This window comes from Emys orbicularis, chromosome 5 (genome assembly GCF_028017835.1).
Source record: "Emys orbicularis isolate rEmyOrb1 chromosome 5, rEmyOrb1.hap1, whole genome shotgun sequence".
Classification (NCBI taxonomy): Eukaryota; Metazoa; Chordata; order Testudines; family Emydidae; genus Emys; species Emys orbicularis.
The window spans coordinates 28,559,721-28,579,353 of NC_088687.1; the positions used below are offsets into that span (position 1 = coordinate 28,559,721).

Sequence of the window (19,633 nt, forward strand, 5' to 3'; positions counted from 1 at the left end):
GTCGACTTCAGTTACGTTATTCACGTAGCTAGAGTTGCGTAGCGAAGGTTGACTTACCGTGGTAGTGTAGACATAGCCTAAGTGTCCTACTACACCAGCATAGTAACTCCTCCTCCACGAGAGGCTTAGGGCTTATGTCAGCATAGTTAGGGCGACGCGGTGTCCCTGTAGACACTGCGTTACTTATATCTATTGGCTGTCATTTTGTCCACTGGAGCCATGAAATTGACAAGAAGCCAGATCCACTGCAGCTGTCTGGCAGCCTAACATAGATTGACTTGAGTTTATAGAAAACATGTCCTAAATTGTAAGTCTTTAACAATCTTTTGCCCTCCTGCCTATTTCCTGGTTGTGCTGTGACACTGATGATCCTAGACAAAAACTTCTATAAAGCTCTGATACAGTACAATTGACATTACCTTTGTGTAAAGTGGCAATGTGATATTTAAGTTGCAGATGGCTTGATGGACTAGCCCTCTTGTAGATTTTGGCTCCTTCATAAATGATAGTCGCCCACAAGGCTCTTGAGTGGAGTCTCGTACCTAATGCAGCAAAGATATAAAAGTTTAATCTGTACTTTAGCAGCACTCTGTATTCCATATGCAGTGTCAAAACTAGTTACAGATAGAGATTAGATCTGGAAAAAAGCTTCTTCATGTATGTGGATGTATGTTTATGGCGTTGTTCTGGTTTGTTATATATTTGAGTATGTGTATATATGTGAAAAACAGGAGAGAACAGCAAAATAATTTAGACACTTTGAAGTCAGTAATAATGACTTATTCACACAATGCAGTTTGAGACAGTAATTGCACTGTGACTACGCTCTCATGATAACATGCACTAACTCTGTTGTTCCCTGACATACTGATGTTAGGGCATTTTTAAATTAATCTATAAAATAAAAACCTTCAAAATTCACACATACCACCACCATAATCTATACATGCACTTGTATCTTCCTAGGTAGATCATCATCAACTGCTGCTTCTTTGACTTCATTAGTAACAAAAGAGAGCAATTGATCATTTAGCTGCTGTTATAGGGAGAGAGTGACAAAGGTCACACTTAAAAGTTTTCTTCCATTTCAAAATACCTTATCAATTAAAGCCATATTCAGTGCACTTAAAATTGAGAATACTGATGGAATATCTCTGAAAAAGCTGCAAGTTATTTAAGTGTGACCACTGTATAACCCATGAAACAAAACAAAATTATATGAGATCATGAGATGTTCTGAGACTTTGAAGTAAATCTTGGAAGATCCCCGTGTATCACATCTGTAAGGCAAAACTGGACATGCAACACTTAGGACTTCAAATATGAAGTGTTTTTAGGTTCTGTAAACAGTCTTGGGAAGTACATACAAATAAAAGAATTATACCTCATTACGGGTTTCATCACCAAGGCCAAATGATAAAAATTAGTCTTAAATATAGCCATGTGGTTACATACTTCTATTAACATGAATATACAGGATGCAGAGCCACATGACAGACTTTCAGGATTGTATTAGAAAATTCAGGATGGGTCACAACCATGTGAAGCCAGCAGTATGTGACATAAACACAGCTGATTCAGTTCTATATAAGGAAGACATATTCATACAATAGTGAGCTGGGCAGGGGAGAAGTGACACAAGAGGATGTTCCTTGGTTATGACTAACCTATCTAGAATTGTAGATGCTTTCCAAAAGTTCACTTTCTCAATTAATCCCCATTTGTACATCTGACTAGCTAAATTAATTTTACATCACAGAGATTATTAAACATTTTTAATTTAAACAAAACCCTGAAATGACTGGTTTAGCAATCTCAGCCCAGTAGTCCCTGGCACCATTGTTGGTGATACAGAATTATCCCAATACTCCAGGGCACAATTACCTAGAGATGGCTTTGAAACCCATTGCCAGGGAATTGTGGGAAAATCTGCTCTGCACTGCCTATGAAAGAGCTTTTCTCTGGGCTGAGTTCTTCTGTTTCTAGTGCCACTGACATGACAATTTTCAAAAGTAATTGAGTCACCTTAAAACGATAACGGAAGCCCTCTGAACTCCCCCTCTAAAAAGGAGAGAAGTGCATTTGTCAGAGGTAACTGTAAGCATAGCAGATCCATGCCAGTAGGTCTCTATGCTAGTAACATGGATTTTAGTGAGAGCATCACTACAGCTGTTATCACAATCAGCTTGCTCCTCCACTTGAGACCCTATGAAGGCAGTGGATGAGCAGCATAATTTGAAATATACATAAAGGACTCATTCCTGCTCACACTGAAGTCAAAGGACGTTTTGCATTGCCTTCAGTGGGAGTAAGATTGGGCCCAGAGTTGAAGAATACCTGTAGAACAGTTGAAGAACTACACCTGTATTTATATGATTTTGGTGTGATAAGTAGTAAGGCCAGCACCAGTACAATTCAGCCAACCTGTCTGTGATGCAGACCAGTATCTGCAGCTTTCTCGTGAACCACAGTCAAACCACTTAGGCTACATCTACACTACAGGGGGGGTCGATTTAAGATACGCAAATTCAGCTACGCGAATAGCGTAGCTGAATTCGACGTATCAGATCCGACTTACCCTGTTGTGAGGACGGCGGCAAAATCGACTGCCGCGGCTCCCAGTTGACGGCGCTTACTCCCACCTCCGCTGGTGGAGTAAGCGCGTCGATTCGGGGATCGATTGTCGCGTCCTGACGAGACGCGATAAGTCGATCCCCAAGAGATCGATTTCTACCCGCCGATTCAGGCGGGTAGTGTAGACCTAGCCTTAGTGTCAGGGCTCTAGAGGCTTATCTACTACTGCAAATAGCAGAGTTGGAATACAGGAGTATTAAGAGGATTTTCCCAATTATGTAAATGCACTTGCTGCCTTGCATAAGTGTTTCCTTCTGTCACAATGTATTTCTGTAAAACAGAGGACTGCACTTGCAAATGGACCAATCAAATCCGGAAAAATAAAACATAAAGACTAATGGAGCTGTTCCTTCATTTCATTAGGTAGAGAGCAGTATTCCAAAAGACACAACATTGAAGTCTGAAATGCATCACTGTAAGTATGCCATGCACTGATGAGAGTGATATAGCCACAGATTAGTACACATACAGTGCATTTTTACCCAGATTTGGGCCCACTGTATTCGATAAAGTCTGGTTTGCCCTACCAGACAACAGAAGGCAGTGGTTGCTCATATCAACAAAATACTTATTTCAGTATTTCTTATATGAGAAGGTGGGGAATCTGTGGGATGGACATTTTCCAGACTGACAAGTGTATTGAAAACCCAGAGCCAGCCCTGAATAAAACCACAGTCCATAACTGAAGTTATTCCATTACCTTGACGAACAGTGGAAGTCTATTTTCTTTGAAGGCATAAAAACTGAATATATGATGTTGCCCACTTTTTGTTAGTGGCACCAGATTGCCAAAGCAGTCAACGTAGATAGGCTTTCCTTCTAATACCTATGTGGAGTTAAAAAAAGACACCCCCCCCCAAAAAAATCATATTAATAGCCATATTCAATATTCATTTCTACAAGATTTTGATTTATCCTTATGTAAGCACAATTCTGCATTGATTTGAACCAATCTTAAAATTTTCAGAATACAGTGATCTCAACACTCAGCATTAGTGTTGCCATCTAGCATTATCCAGAATGTGTGAAGACACATTTCAGATTATTTACTTCAATTCTAATTTTGAATATCATACTAGTTTCACCTACTAAGAGTAGTGAGAAGTGCTTATAAATGAGAACAATGCCTTGTGTTCTATGAACCTGTGCAGATTTTCCATTTACAAGAATATGTGCATTTTTCAGCATACTGCACTAAACTGGTTACCATATGGTGGCCCTCACCCAGGGCACCCTCTAGCATCATGCCACAGCACGACAAGTGCACCTACCCCAGTTTTCTTTTCAGCTCTCACCTGCCCTTTTCTGGCTAACTCTACCACTGGGTGGCAGCTGACAAAGTCACAGGTGCACTGGACCCTGCTCCCTCTTAAAGGGGTCAGTCACTCTGTGTTCACCACTACAGTTGAAGGAAAGACCTTAGTCCATGAGCAAACTCAGGATCCTGATTTTGAGCTGGAATGTAGACAATTTGGCTGTGAGTATCGTGAGGTTACACGTTTTACCTTCTTGGTCAATTCAAATAATTCCACAGTTTGTTTATTCTGCAGCAGGGTGACCATAAGGGTCCAATCTACTTGGAACAGCCTTAGAGCTGAGGCTTTTGCCTGGGCTCCAAAGGCCAATTTTCAGAGGGGTTGTGCACTTGCAGATCCCATTGGCTCCCACTGAAGTTGTGAGCATTCAGTACTTCTGAAAACCAGGGCTCAAGTGAATGTCTGGGATGCCTCTATGATACTGCTTATATCTCCTGGTAGTTATTTATACGACCCTTCCTCAGTCCCGGGAACTCACCTCATCACAGCTTTTGGAGTCACCCGACACAAGCGAACAGAACATTCAAAGGGCCCTTCTTACTTCTACCTCCCAGTAATTTAGCTTTGCCAATGTAATGAGCACCTATTTTATCTATCATCTCTGCAAAAGATTGCCTATCACAGCCTTTAGCACCAGACACTGAACCTGAGAAATCATTTATGCATGGTGGGAATTAGAGCAGAAAAAAAGTATTTGTCAGGAGGCAGAATGTGCTGTGCTTTATCCATTTCCCGCTTGTCATCAATTTTAAAGGAGCTGACTCACCCAGTAAAGCATTTAACAAACAGCGCTAATATCCACACAGAAAGGCTTTTCTATGTTCAATATCAAACATGAATATTTATCAAACCTGCTAATTTAACTTCTTGCTCCTGGTGGACGAGCACGGCTTTCCTCACCGATGTCAACAGCAGACACGCTGACCAACTCCAACTACTGCTGTCAAGGTGTTGACGATCTTTTCAATTATTAATAGGTATTTGGTGGAAACTGGCAGGTGGGCACCTAACTGCTCTTAGAGCCTTTGAAAATCTCCAGAGCCCATCTTCTATAACATTCGATGTGCCTTACAAAGCTTAAATAATTTAAACATCAAAAATATGACTAATAAGTACAAAAGGATAAATCCTGAGGTGGTTACTCGGCTTTTTCAAGTTCCTTCCTCAGGCAAACTTCTAAAGGAGTCAGTGGGAGATTGTCTGAATGACAAGGAGTTTAAGATTTTGTCTTGACGGGTTACCTCACAAAGCTAATTAAAATTAAATCACTCTCCTGTGACCACCACAGAAATGGTCACTGTGCGCTTTTCTTAGTGTTGAACAAAGCTTGCAGCCCCCATGTCCACTGGCAGTGCACAGCTGCCGCCAACCTGCCATTCCACTGAGGGTCTTGGAGTCAGAAAACACAGGCTACAAAGTGAGCAGCCCTGGACTGGAAGGAAGTGGGTGAGGCAGGCTGGTAGATGCATTGATTTATAACATCTTCCAGGTGGATTCCACAGACAGGGTCCCTACAGAGCACAGGTGGGTTTAAAACTGCTCCTTACTCTGACAAAATTGTAAGGTGTGTGAATCGTTGTGGCAGCAATACTGCTACACCCTCCCTTGGGGTGATCTCCCTCCATTGTAGCCGCCCAGTGACCTGACTTCTCTGTTTTTGTGTACCAAATTCTGAGGTCCTTAATCAGCCAACATTCCTACCAACTTCAGTGACAGTTTTGCCTCACTAAGGGCCACAGGAAATGATCCTCTCACTATAATCTTTCCTCCTCCCCCCAAAACTAGCTTGACAATTACTCCTGCTTGACAAGAAACAAAGCCAGCCTTTCAGCAGGAGTATTCCTGTCCCCCTCAGCATTGTTTGTACACCACAGCAGAGTTCCTTTGATGAAGGCAGGAACCATTACCCTTCCATATTGCTGTTTTGCAGTGAAATTAGACAATAAGAGTGATCATCACAGTATCCTGAGGACTTCCCTCCCCTGGATTTGATAGAGAATGCCACCTATATAATACTCTCTAACCCTATTGGCCTGGGGAGTAACAGAATGAGTTTAGAGATATTTTTTTCAAAAACGCCTCAAAAGAGACTTAAGAGCCTGAGTCTCATTGAATGTCAATAAGACTTATGGAATCTAGGCTCCCAAAGTCACTTAGATGTTTTTGAAAATTTTACCCTAGAACTTGGAACTCTGAGCCTCCAGAATGAAGCATCTGCAGGCCACTCATTCCATCACAGTCCCATCCCAATCCTTTCTTTTAATCTAAACCTTACAGCTGGGATTTTCCAAAGCACTCAGTGATGGCCTACCTTAGCTCCCATTGATATGAAATGAGAGTTTCATATGAAGTCAGAGCTGGCCTGAAACTCAGTGCTTGTTTTGAATGATCTTACACCTTGCTCTGAGATCACAGTATTCTGCTTGCAAAACATAACCAACTCGGTATGTAAATTATGCATACAACTTGAAGGTATAGAAAGAGTTTTCTGCAATTACTGTTCATTTTTATGAACAGAAAAGGAGACTCAAAAGGCCAGTATACATTTCCACACACAAAAATATACTGCCACATTCTTTGGTTTGGAGGATGTAAGCTTGATTTTGAATTCAATTACAAAACATTTCATAAATGTATACGTGCGCCCATTACTAATTTCTGCCTCCTATATCAGACAGTATGCAGAATTTGTGATTTTAGAAATAGATGGGGCAAGACACTGTGAATGAAGACAAAGAAAATGATACTATATTATCTTGTATTGTACCTCTACATCCCTGCTTCTGGCAACTTCTGCAAAGTTTTCTTGTTGTTCTAGCGTTTTATCCACCTTGTCATCTGTCATGCAGAAGCACCTTAATCGAGCTTCTATGGGATCATGTGATTTGGCAAACACAACAAATTTGGCCATGTAGGGCACACAGATAATCTCTCTGTACACTTGGGAGGCAAAAGTAACAGATTCCTGTATCTGCCGACAGTCTACCAACCAAAACCTGTGAAGGAACATAAAGAGCAGTTATTGGAATTGGCCATCTAGCAAGATGTAAGCAATGCAAATCTCCATACTGGTAGTGTAGACACTGTCCTGGTACCATTGCCCTCGGACATCAAGTAACACAGCCACAGTTATTCATGAAAAAAAAAAATAGAAATTTAAAACTCATCAATTTGGGGAGATGAGGGTCAGGCAACCCATAATGCATTTTTTCTTGGTAAAAGCAATTTTTAAAAAATGATATAGATCTTAATCCAGCAAAGATTTAAAGTTTGGGTGAAGTATATGTGGAAGTCTTTGCAGGGTCAGGAGCTTTAACAGTAACCTGCTATATTAAAGACCTGGTCACCTAACCTGTTGTCATTAAGGCTTAGCTGTAAACCAAAACATGCCCTACTAAACTCCATGTCTACTAGACACGGGAAATTGCATTATACAGCAGTGAACAGAACCTAGTATCTGCTGATAGGACATGAAAGGAAACTCTTTTCCTAGTGAACATCCCCCAGTACTAACCAACTCCAGCACTGTGGCCAGGCAGTCTTACCCGAGCAAGAAATGAAAGCCTGGAACCTCATATATAATCTGGGTTTTACACAATGAAACAAGCCCATACTGCCTGACATAGTCTCTTGGATGATATGCCTGCCTATAAACTGATTAAATCAATGAGAGGCCATTGTTTATCTGGCTTCACTTATTTAACAACCACTTACTGTAAACTGCTTACAAGAGAATACCAGCTTTTAGCACTTTCCTCCAGCAGAGTTCATTGAAAACGTTCCTCACTATTTCTCACAAAGCAACTTGCATTCATGTAATGTTGCAACAGACCCATGTATCACAGACAATAGACACAGATCACTATATAAATTGCATGCACACCTCGGAATCCAGGACTAGAACTACAGCTCCAGAAACAGGCCTCTACCAGTTGAGCCGAAGGAAAACTCCCCTTACTCGTAGTGGTAGCAAGTACCTTACCCCACCTCTTTTGGCTAGTCACTAGACAGCAACATTACCCCCTCTCAAAATTAGGGTGACCAGACAGCAAGTGTGAAAAATCGGGACAGGGGTGGGGGGTAATAGGAGCCTATATAAGAAAAAGACCCAAAAATCGGGACTGTGCCTATAAAATCGGGACATCTGGTCACCCTACTCAAAATGCAAGAACATGAAACATTACCATATTACAACTGCCATACACTTTGTTGAGACAGACAGAGTGATCTTTGTGTAATAAAGGCACTGAAAAAAAAATCCTATCTTGTACAGTTCTGAGCCGAAGCAGCAAAAATGCCCTGTTATATATTTCCAAATGACAGGAATAAAAGCTGTTATTTTCATCTAGTTTATCCCTGGAGCTGATGGCATTTCATTTAAATAAAATTTGATGAGTGGGTGGAAAACATGGTTGAGTTTGACACCCGTAGGAAGGAAGAGGAATTCACGAAGGGTCAAAGACTCAGAGTTGAGACAATCTACAGGGGGCTTATTACTTACTGTAGATCACATGGCACAACGTCCCACAAACCATGCACTTTGAAACGTGATTACTCTGGTCTTACTCAATTTAGGATGAACAATAATGGATATTCATTCTGTGCCTTTCTTTACAACCCTGAACATGTTCATTGATTAAACAGTGGAAATTGATGACATCTGAACACAAGGAAGCAAATCTGATACTCCAGGGTCCTTGATTTACAGAAGTGGGGAAAGATTGTACTGTATCGGACTCAAACCAGGGAGGCAAATCCTACCTTGAGAAGCCTCCACAGTGCTCAAACAGAGGAACATTTTAAAATCTGATTCCATATACAGCAGACAAAAAGTACAGCTGAGACTAAATTTGTGTCTGATGGAATGGAAATTGGCCAAGATTGCAGTCAACTTCTTCAGTATTCTAGATAAATGTACCGATTTCCCAAACACTGTCTGGAAGGACTTAATCCTGTGAATGGGAGTGTGATTCTTGTAAAACCATTTTAAGGCCTCAATTCAGAAAGGTATATATGCCTGTGGCTAACTTTAAAGCACATGCAGTCCTGCTCACTGACTTCATGTGCTTTACTTTAGGCACGGGTTTAAATATCTTGCTGAGTGAAAAGGGAGCAGGTGGATCTTATAGAACAGTGGTTTTCAAACTGTGGGGGCTGTGCCTGTGGACAAGAGCTGCACGGAGCCACTTGCGCACCTCTGCCTAGGAGCCAGACCTGCTGCTGGCCGCTTCCGGGTCTGCAGTGCCAGGACCCCTGCTGCACTGCTGACAGGGAGCCGCCCGAGGTAAGCCCGCACCCCAACCGTGTGCTCCAATCTCCTGCCCCAGCCCTGAGCCCTCCCAAACCCAAAGCCCCTTCCTGCACCCCAAACCCCTCATCCCCAGCCCCATCCCAGAGCCTGCACCCCCTGCCCAGAGCCCTGACCTGCTCCCACACCCCAACCCCCTGAGCCCCCTGAGCCCCCTGCACCCCAAAACCCTCATCCCCAGCCCCACCCCAAAGCCTGCACCCCCTGCCCAGACCCCCTCCCACACCCTAACCCTCCACCTGAGCCCCCCCAAACCCAAGCTCCCTCCTGCACCCAAACCCCTCATCCCATCCCTGACCCCACCCCAGAGCCTGCACCCCCAGCCCAGAACCCTGACCCCCTCCTGCACCCCAACCCCCTGCCCCAGCCCAGAGCCCCCTCCCATACCCTGAACCCCTCATTCCCAGTCTCACCCTGTAGCCCTCACCCTCGCACCCCAGCCCTGTGCCCCACACACACACCAAACCCCTCATCCCCAGCTCTGTTGGGTCACGGGCATCAAAATTTTCTTCAACTGGGTCGCCAGAAAAAAAGTTTGAAAACCACTGTTGTAGAAGGCCTATAGGTCAAACAATTGTGACTCATTGTTCACACACTAACAACTTCCACATCTGGGCTTGCTGTTGATGCCATAACCTTAGTGCAGCTCTAGACTTGGATCTCTCAAATACAGTGTCTAATCTGCAATGCTGACTATTGAATGAAGTCTTTAATGTAAGTCTTTAGCGTAACTAATGCTGCATACAGCTGTTGAGACAACATACGGCTGAAGAGGTATCTCTTGTGGTCTCTAGTGAAAAGTGTTTATTCCCCATTCGTTTGAGACTGAGCATTTTGGGTACATATCTTTTTAAAGCTTCACTGCTGGCCTTTCACTGCAAATGGAGCTCTGTCTACACTGGGGAAATGTCTCACCAGTTCTACCGACAGAGCCCTTGTCTAGACAAGGATCCAGAAGCTTGACCCAATTTTACCATTGCTTTGATTAGACTTGCTTGTCAGTAGATTCATTTAATTAAAATAGTAGTAGTATTTGGTCTGGCTACAAAACATTTGTCTATATCATCCACCAATTTTAACACTGCTTAAGCAGAAAGGGTGTTAGATCCTGAGAGCTCTCTACGGCCCCCGGCTGGTCAAAAGCAGACATTTTGTGGCTCCCTTTCCCTTGCCATGTCTTATATATGCCTTTATGCTGGGGGATGCAAGCAAGGGTGGCCTAGAACTGGTTATGCCAACCCTAACTCACTTGGTAATTTTGCCACACCAAGGGAATCCCTAGGAAGCCCGTTGATTCGGCCTAAAACTGCTTTGCACTGCTGGAGTGGTGCAAAGTACCCTGAGCAGGGGTGAGAACCTGACAGTTTTAATGGCTTCTGATCCTGCAATGATATACACGCATGAGTAGCTCCATTCATACAAATAATTCTATTGAACCTGATGGGACAAGTTGCATGAGTGAAGTTACTCACATGTGCAAGAATTTGAAGGACTGGGCCCATAGATTAAAAACTCTTCAGAGCAGGGACTGTATCTTCCCAGATGTGTGTCTGGGCCTCATAGGCGCAGGAACTAGGGATGCAGCTGCAGCCCCGGGCTCCTGGATGCCGGCCCCGTGCCCGGGTCCCAGCTGCCGGCCTCAACTCGGGGGGGGGGGGGGGGGGCGAGAGGGAAGGGGAAGGGGTGGACAGGGGTAAGGGGCTGGCTTTCAACACCCTCACTATTAAAAATGTTCCAGCACCACTGCTGGGCCTACCAGATTTTGATTCAGTGCTACTGCAATATAAATAACACATAATAATAAACACCATATGTTAATAAAAAATCCAATCAAATCTAATATAGATTCTTTTGAAGATTCTGTTTATCAGAAGGACAGTAGCTGAATCTGATCAGGAAAGTATTTCACTTCGGTGACACTGAACAGCTGCTAAAATCATGTCTCTGTTGTATCTGCAATGCAGCAAAATCTGAAGATAGGCAGATACTTTAGCTGAATTAATTTAGAATGGGTTGGGGTGCAATTGCTTTGTTTGCAAATGGAAGGATGTGTTAGTGCTGTTCGTTTTCATGTAAGCTTCACTCAGTTTGTAGTGTGTGCCTCATGTTGTGATTTACATACAGGACCACTTCCGAGTCATTATACAAGTTCTCCCTCTCCAATTTCTGATTCTTTGGAGATTGCTGGAAGTAACATATTCTTTTATAAGTTGTAAACCAAGTACAGAAGCAAACTCTTTCCCCTTGTGGGTTTTCCCTGGATGACTCTTCAATTAACTGTTTAAACACAGGACTTTTGTCTGCCCAGTAGAGGAGGACCTACCAAGCAAAACCATGGTGGGGTTTTCCAAGGGGCTTATTGATACTGAAACTCTACACCCACTGAAATCTACAATAAAATTCCCATTTAATTCAGTGAGGGCAAAGTAAAGTCAACACTGAAAATCCCACTGTATGTCTGTAAAAAAACATCTTCAGGCATAAAAGATCATACGAATGCAGTTAGGCCAATTACAAAATCTCCTCTCACATCCCAGCTGGATGGATGCACTCTGGGTCTAATCTTTCATGCTATAGCAATGTTCTTAAGAGCGTCCATACTTTTAAACATTTGGGTAGTGTCACTGACTTCAATGGGAATACTCACACGCCTAAAGTTACACATGTGCTTAAGTACCTTGCTGAACTGTGGCTATCGTATGCCACTAAACAGTTTAAAATAATCAACTTATTCTGCTATATAGAAGATAATGGTTAAACTAAACTAAACCCCTTCCAAAAGAGAGGTTAGATATAAGTGAGAAATGCATGGAAGAAAAAAGGACCAGATTTAAAGGGTTCATTTTAAGAGATGTTTTGCTGTGTGTGTACCTGGCAGACACATTTGTTGTGAAGGAAACACATTCATTGACAAACGTTAATGGTGTTGTTCCTGTAATATCCTCCCATTGAGCAGGGGTAGTTCCACCTGAAAGAACAAATAAATAAATAAAAACAATAATTTAAAAACAAGCAAAACCCCAGCTGTCTTTTTGTAGGAAATTTGTAGCATGTTTCAAATTGTTGTAAACAATAGGCCCAGTTTTGCCTTCAGTTACACCTGATGTTACTCCGCTGATGTTAACAGGATCACATGGATTTAGCCAAGGAGAGAGTTTGCCCAAATAAACCAATATGCATTTTCTCAAACCATGAGTGCTGAAGCACAGCTCTGCAAACAATCTTTTCAAACTGCATCTGAAACGGTATGGGACTTACAGCTAAATGCAAACCTCTGACACAGTAAAGCGAAAAGATGAGGCTAAAATTTTCTGTAAGTCATAACTAAATGTAACAGGGGCATGGATCAGCATTCACGTCACACTTTCTGTCAGTACCTGGCCCAAGCTGGGAAAGCTAATGATCTAACCAGCAGACCAAATTCAGTAATGAATCCTGATCACATGCCACCTAAGGCATGTCGTGCATATGCTAAGAAGGAGACCAAACATAACTTCTGCCCATTCCAGATTCTTTACCCATATAGTGGGAAATTATCCCAATAACAACTCTGCTGAAGTTGTACTTGGGAGGAAGAAATTATAATAATACATTTGTGATTTCTAGTATATAGAACTTCCTTTCCCAATTATTCTGATTAGACTCAAGTTCAAGTTTTGCTATTTATTTCAGCGGAATTAATTCTGCAGAAGATGATTTTGCACATTTATAGAAAAACTCTGTATTATATTTTATATGCCAGATTGTGAATCCCTCACTCATATTAATGAACAGTTATTCATAACTGATTTCAATGGCTTACCAAAGAGAACCATGGGTTCCAAATTTGGCCCTAAACTCTTTGGGACATTGATTGTGTTTCCTTATGTGTCATGAATGTTTGGACATCATTGACCAGAATATGGTGCTCCATAAACAGAACCAATGAAGAAAATGCTAAGAAGAAGTGAAAAGCACGGGGCTATACAGCATGGAGAAAAATATACAATACTGCTGTTCTCCCAAGTGGTGAAATATCAGTTCCACTCCAGTGGAATGAATGCAGTTTATTTTTCATACACAGCCCCCAGCAAAGATTTTACAGAGATTTATGTCAATGTAATCTTTTTAATACATTTGATCAACAACACTTTGTGATCTCAAGATTCTGCATCACTTACAAAACTCTGGTGCACTAAGCCTACCTGTTATGCTGCATAGTAATCTTAAAGTGGGTGTTTCTCCCCCATAACCATTCATCATCCCATCACTGGAGGCTTTGGGGACAGGAATAGTCATTGTGATTGGCTTGTGGAATTTCCTCCTCCTTGGCTCCAGGGTGACTATAGGGCTGAAGGTTGCCTTGTTCCCTAAAATCTTCCTTATAAGTTCATTGTGCATAGGTTGGGCCTTTCCGAAGTAACAAGACAAAAATGAATAAACAATATGGAAATGTAGCTTAATGAAGATGTAAATGAATGTATCTGATCCCTGCCAGTGTTATATAGCAAGTCGTAATTAAATCCCACAACTCCTTTGTGAGCTATGTTAGTATTACCATCATAGCACAGAGAGGTTAAGTGACTTGCCCAATATCCTACAGTCAGTCAGCGACAGAATCATGAATAAAACTCAAGAAATCTGACTCTCACTACCTTGCTCTAGCTTCTAGACCTGACTCTCTCTCCCACAATTTTTATTTTGCTGTAGGGGCATTTTAGATAGCAGTGGGCAAATGGGAAGCTGATGTAATTGTTCAACTGTCTGCTGATTATGCAATATAGAAAATGTATTGTTTTACCAGGGTCATGGCTCAAATGAAAAGCCAACGCGGAAGGTGTAATAAGCCTTGTCACTGCTTCTCTGTACCTGGAGGCCGACACGAATTCGCTTGGTTAGTGCTCCTTCTGGAAAGACTGCCTGCACTTGTGGTACTACAGTGCTGCTAAGCACACCTCCCTCAGGTCCAATGAGGTTGCTGTCCTGTTTGATCCGGGACACCACTGCAAAATACTGTGGGAAATCCCTGGTGATGATACGGCAGATACGCTTCTTCTCAAGCTCCTCCGGAGTGTCAAGTACTGAGTGAAAAATGAGCCACATTCACACAACAAGAATTTCATAGAGACAACACAGCAATTTCCAGACAAGAAAAGCTATACATACATAGCAATTAAAGGTGAAAAGTTTTAAAGACCTTTGAAATTTAAAAGCCAGTAAAAGCCAGAATTCGGGGGGGTGGGGGGGAAGGAGAAATTAGAGATAGCCCAAAACACCTAATTCAGAACCAGGCCTTTACTTTCCTATAACGTGGGGGACATATAAATCAAGAACTTTGGTTTGAGCTGATCTTTACACTATGGACCTACTTGAAGGCCAAGGATAACATCAACAGCACAAAGCTCCAATCAATGTGTTACTTAAGTATGTGCCTGACTTTAAGCACATAGGCAGTCCTATTCAGTTCTATAGTATTACTAACATGCTTAAAGTGAGGCACATGCTCAAGTACCACATTGAATCAAGATCTAAGCAAGCTTTCTAAAAACTAAAATTCATCCTTCAGGTATGTCCTCGACTCTAGCACAAAGCCCCTCTTCCTGCCGTAGATCACTGTCAGTGCCACTATGGAGTTATTACTATCCCCTCAAGTTGCAATAGTATCTGTGAATACTCAGCCCCATCCAGACAAGCAGCCATCCATAAAAGGTAATAAAATACAGTGCAGTGAGATATTTGCGAAGGAAGCTCTTAGTTTAGTATTGTGAAAAGGGCATGGGAATTCATGTACCAAAAGGGAGTTAAACAATGAGAAGTTTTATATATGGAGGTTACTTACTGTCACTGGAAGTTCTTTGAGATGTGTGGTCCCTATGCGTATTCCACATGTGGGTATGAATACACACCATGCACCCGAATCCGGAAATTCTTACAAGCAGTGTCTGTTGGCCACCACATATGCAGTAGGTGTCTCCTTGTGCTCATGACTGAAGGTATAAGAGCCAGCGCGGGCTGAAATCTCTCCAGTCCCTCTTCTTACCACAAATCCAACAGGATCCGAAGCAGGGGGACAGAGGGTGGGAAGTGGAATCCAGAGATAGAGACCACACATCTCAAAGAACCTCCAGTTACAGTAAGTAACCTCCATTTCTTCTTCGAGTGCTGATTCCTATGTGCATTCCACATGTGGTTATTGGCAAGCAGTGCTAAGATTGTAGGTGGGAGTGAGGAAGCCAGAGGCAAAGATGCTTGCGGTACTGCAGATACCATTGCTGCATCCGCAGCAGAAGTGTGAACTGAGAAAGAGGGACTGAAGAGGCATCAGCCCACACTGTCTCTTATACCCTTGGTCAGTACCACGAGGAGATCTACTGCACGTATGTGGTTCAACAGACACTGCATGTAAGAATTTCTGGACTCGGGCACATGGCACACATGCATACACACGTATGGCACACATGCATACACACATGCATACACACTTAAGGACCAGCACTCGAAGAAGAACTGCTCTTTACCAGATATTTTTTGCCCCCTTGCTGCTTCTAAATGTGCTAGGATGTCAGCAAACATGTACTCCCAGCACCGCCATATACAGTAAGCATGTTATGATGTTCCACTGTGATTCCTGTGAAACATCAGCAGAATGTGACAACATGGCCTCCGGAGAGGAGGTCAGTAGTGAGGCAGTCAATCAGAGAGGAGATAAACTAGGTCTTACCCAGATATAGAAATAATACAGGACAAAGGATCGTTTTAATTCCTCTGTTATCCTCTTCAACCCTCACCCCACCGTTGTCCCAGCACTGAGTACCTTCATCCATTCCATTGAGGATTTCATTCAGTTCATCCTCGGTATATTCACAGAAATGCTCCTTCCAGCTGTCCCCATTCTCACTGCGCAGGATTACCAGCTCTCTCTCTTTCCCACGCAGAGCTGCAAAATGGGGGATCTCCACGATCACAGGCCTGACACAGCAACACAGCACATTAAATGTATATGGGTGAGAGAGGAAGAAATAGAAGTAACAGCAATCCATTCAGTCTGTTACAAAGTAACCTGGAATTCTACCCACTTCTCCAGCATAGTCGGGTGCAATCCTAAACAGCATATCAGTGGGTCACCAGAGCATCTTCGCTTTTTATAAGGACCCAGTATGTACGGTAGGACAGTTTAGATGTGCATACATCTCTTTGCACACTGTGGACAGCACTCAGTAAGGAAGCAGTACTTTGAACAGAGATTTTAGAGTGTTGTTGCAAACTGATAAAATTACTAAAACTCATGCTCATTTTAGCTGTCACCACCATGTGTGTTAACCTGTGCAATCTCATTTCAAAGCGATTCCACTGCAGTATATACAGACAGTAGGACAAATTCTGATCTGGTATACTAGTGAAAATCAGAATAATGTCACTGAAGTCAATGGGCTTGATTTAGCTCTCATTTATGCTGATTTTACACCAACATTAATCTGGATTTCTACTAGTGTAGAGGAGATAAGAATTTGTTTCATTATGAACACACGTAAATATATGTGTGCGTGTATGTGTGCGTGTGTGTGTATATATATGCTCTCACATATATATACATATATGCTCTCACACGCTCATAACTCTGGTATGTTCTACACGCTGGAAGAAAATATAAACATACACGTATACATAAACCTTACGAGTGCATAATGATATGGGCCATCATGTACTTGATAAGTGTCATGCTATTTCATACTATGTTATATTATATACAACATATAACATATTACTATTGGTTTGGTAGCAATGGGTGCAAAATAGACACACACGCAGAAGATTCTTTTTAGTTCTAATCCAGGTTGCTTTGCTACAGACATCAAGCACATAACAGCTGGCACATTTTACAGCTAGGAAGAGCTCATGCTAAAACAAAAATGAAGGTCACAGAATTTTAAGAAAAAGATACAAACATACCACCAAAACAAAAACCACATACCACAAGGATTGGAAAATGGTCCACTAAAGGTTAGATATACAAAATTTCAAATCATAGAAAGGGACAATGTCATGGGCACAATGACATAAAAAAATAAATCATATTGCAAGAGGAGGAGAAGAATGGGGGGGGGGCCAGCATCCATCAATTTGTTTTAAGTCTCTCCTACCCAAGGAATTTGGTCCCAGGAGGCCCCAGCTGAAGGATTCGGCTGACCAAGCTTTCTCCCTCATTAAGTGGGGGAGGAGCCGTAGGCAGATGAAGTTTACTGAGTACATCCAAAGCAGCAGTGAAAGAAAGAACATAAATAAGCTTTATGTATGTTTTTTTCAGAACCCCAGTGCCACTGTCTGGTCAACAGAGTAGAATTAGGTCAAACACTGAATAAGGTTCTGCCCTAGTTGTACCCCACTGCTGATAGAAATTAATGAAATGCTTCCATTAATGTCAATGGAAGTTTTGTCATTGAACTTAATGGGAGCAGAATCCGGCTCTTAGAATGGATATGTCAGTGTAGTACAGTAATATTTGTGTTGGCAGGTACAGTGCACAATACCTGATTTCACTGCCAGGACGCCACCCAGAAAAATAAACCTATGAGAAGCGACACAAAAACTCTGACTAACGTATCCATGTGTGTTATTCAGATGAGTTTTTATTGAGATTCCTCATTGAATGGAGGGACCATTAAAAAAAATAAAAGGTACTGCATGTTAGTGTGAATGTGGGGAAGAAGGACAGAAGATTAGAGAAATAATGAATGTGACAGCAGAGGTATTCTGCTGGTATTTTAAATTTGGGTTTTGATAAGAACTGACCTACATTTGAAGAGAATGTCAAATTAGTATTTTGTTAGGCAGCTTTTCTGCTGATGCATCTGAAACCTAGGAGCACCCCATTTGTCACAGAAGAGGACTGGCCTCTAGCTTTATGTTCCCAGTGTTTCATAACTCTTCCTGATCCACTATTAAAGAACAGCATCAATAAAATGGTGGGAACAAGCACGGATACTTTCCCCTCTCGTACTCCATTCTATGTGTTTTTAAAAACCATCAAAACACTGCCCACTCTTTCTCAAGCTCATTCCTCCAGATATAACTTCATCAGGTGGCTCTGCTGACTACCTTTACATGACAGGACTTAAATACAATTGAATTGTTTCAAAATGGATTTAAACTGTTGCCTTTCATAACTTCATTCGTCAGTTTCCAACTGAAGCCATTCACTCTATTGGAGGGGTTCCTTCAATCATCCATTTTTGGATGCCACAGTTGATAAGGAGAGTAGCTGATAAAACAAACAAAAGTGTGGAGAACTGCTGGTTTCAGCTGAAAATTGCTAAAACAAGCACAGCAGTAGTTGCAGTTCTGATCTTTCTATTGGGTATTGCAACATAGGACAAAATAAACTGCTGGAGAATTCCTGAATTGTCCTATTGTTTGAACTTGCAATTTTAACCCCAGAAAAACCAAAGGCTTGTGCTTCCCTGATAGTCCAAATTATTGACAGCAGGCCTATAGACAAAACACAAGTTTCTACTATAAGGAGCTTTAACTTGTGCTATATCCGTAGCAGGCTTTAAATTTGGTTTTAGATCAGTGCTGTGCTATTTGTTATTCATGCTTTAACTGTGGACAATTTAAAGAGAGTATGAATTGCCTGACACTGATAGCAATGTGATTTCCATTTGACTAGCACGGCACTGATTAATAAACTTATTCGAGGAAGCACACTAAACCTTAGTGTTAGTGGTTAAAAAACATCAGTGTTTTCAAATGAAAAGGCATAGAAGCTAAGTGAACTAATCGCTGATTTGCACTAGGGGGCCTATAACGTTATGATCGATATGGAACAGTATGCTAAATAGACCTTTTCAATTTAAATCTTGAAGCAGGGGCTACCCCAGTGCAATTTGCAAACAGATGGAGATATACCTATCATTTTCATTTAGGTCAAATAGCAAGTCTTACCCAAGAAACTGAGCACCAGAAGGTCCAACTTCAATCAGGCGGCTGGCCAGACCTTCTCCTTCCACCATCGGCGGCATGGTGGCCAGTCTATGACGTTTGACCAACCGGCAGGTTACTCGTGTTGGGGCAGTGCATTTCCGAGGCGGAATAATGATCCTTAACCCATTGTGTCTGCAACCTCGCATGGCACCACCACGGGCATCCACCATGAAGCTAACCAGGAAGCTGAAAACAATAAATTAATATTAGATATGTTTGGAAAGCATATTAGCCAAAGCAAAATCACTTCAGTTATGTTCCAAATGGTTTTCTTCCAAAATGTAATAAACTATATATCTATGGCACTTTCTTAATATGTACAGTTAAAAAAAACAACCCCCTTTTGTATATGTGGCAATAATTCATGCTAACATCCCTGATGGCTTGCACTAGAAATATTTATCTTAAGAGCTTT

General features: G+C 41.9%; 1 protein-coding gene across 1 annotated transcript in view; it reads right to left on the bottom strand.

Annotated features, from left to right (window-relative positions):
* The window catches only part of ANK2 (ankyrin 2), a 240,292-nt gene that overhangs the window by 32,441 nt on the left and 188,218 nt on the right, over positions 1-19,633 (bottom strand). Inside the window, exons 30-38 of the mRNA XM_065405155.1 lie at positions 19,180-19,404; positions 17,379-17,477; positions 16,052-16,206; positions 14,107-14,318; positions 13,443-13,647; positions 12,130-12,226; positions 6,718-6,946; positions 3,335-3,460; positions 420-542 (exon numbers count right to left, since the gene is read on the bottom strand). Coding sequence (XP_065261227.1) covers positions 420-542; positions 3,335-3,460; positions 6,718-6,946; positions 12,130-12,226; positions 13,443-13,647; positions 14,107-14,318; positions 16,052-16,206; positions 17,379-17,477; positions 19,180-19,404 — 1,471 coding nt within the window. The remainder of the gene's footprint in view (positions 1-419; positions 543-3,334; positions 3,461-6,717; positions 6,947-12,129; positions 12,227-13,442; positions 13,648-14,106; positions 14,319-16,051; positions 16,207-17,378; positions 17,478-19,179; positions 19,405-19,633) is intronic.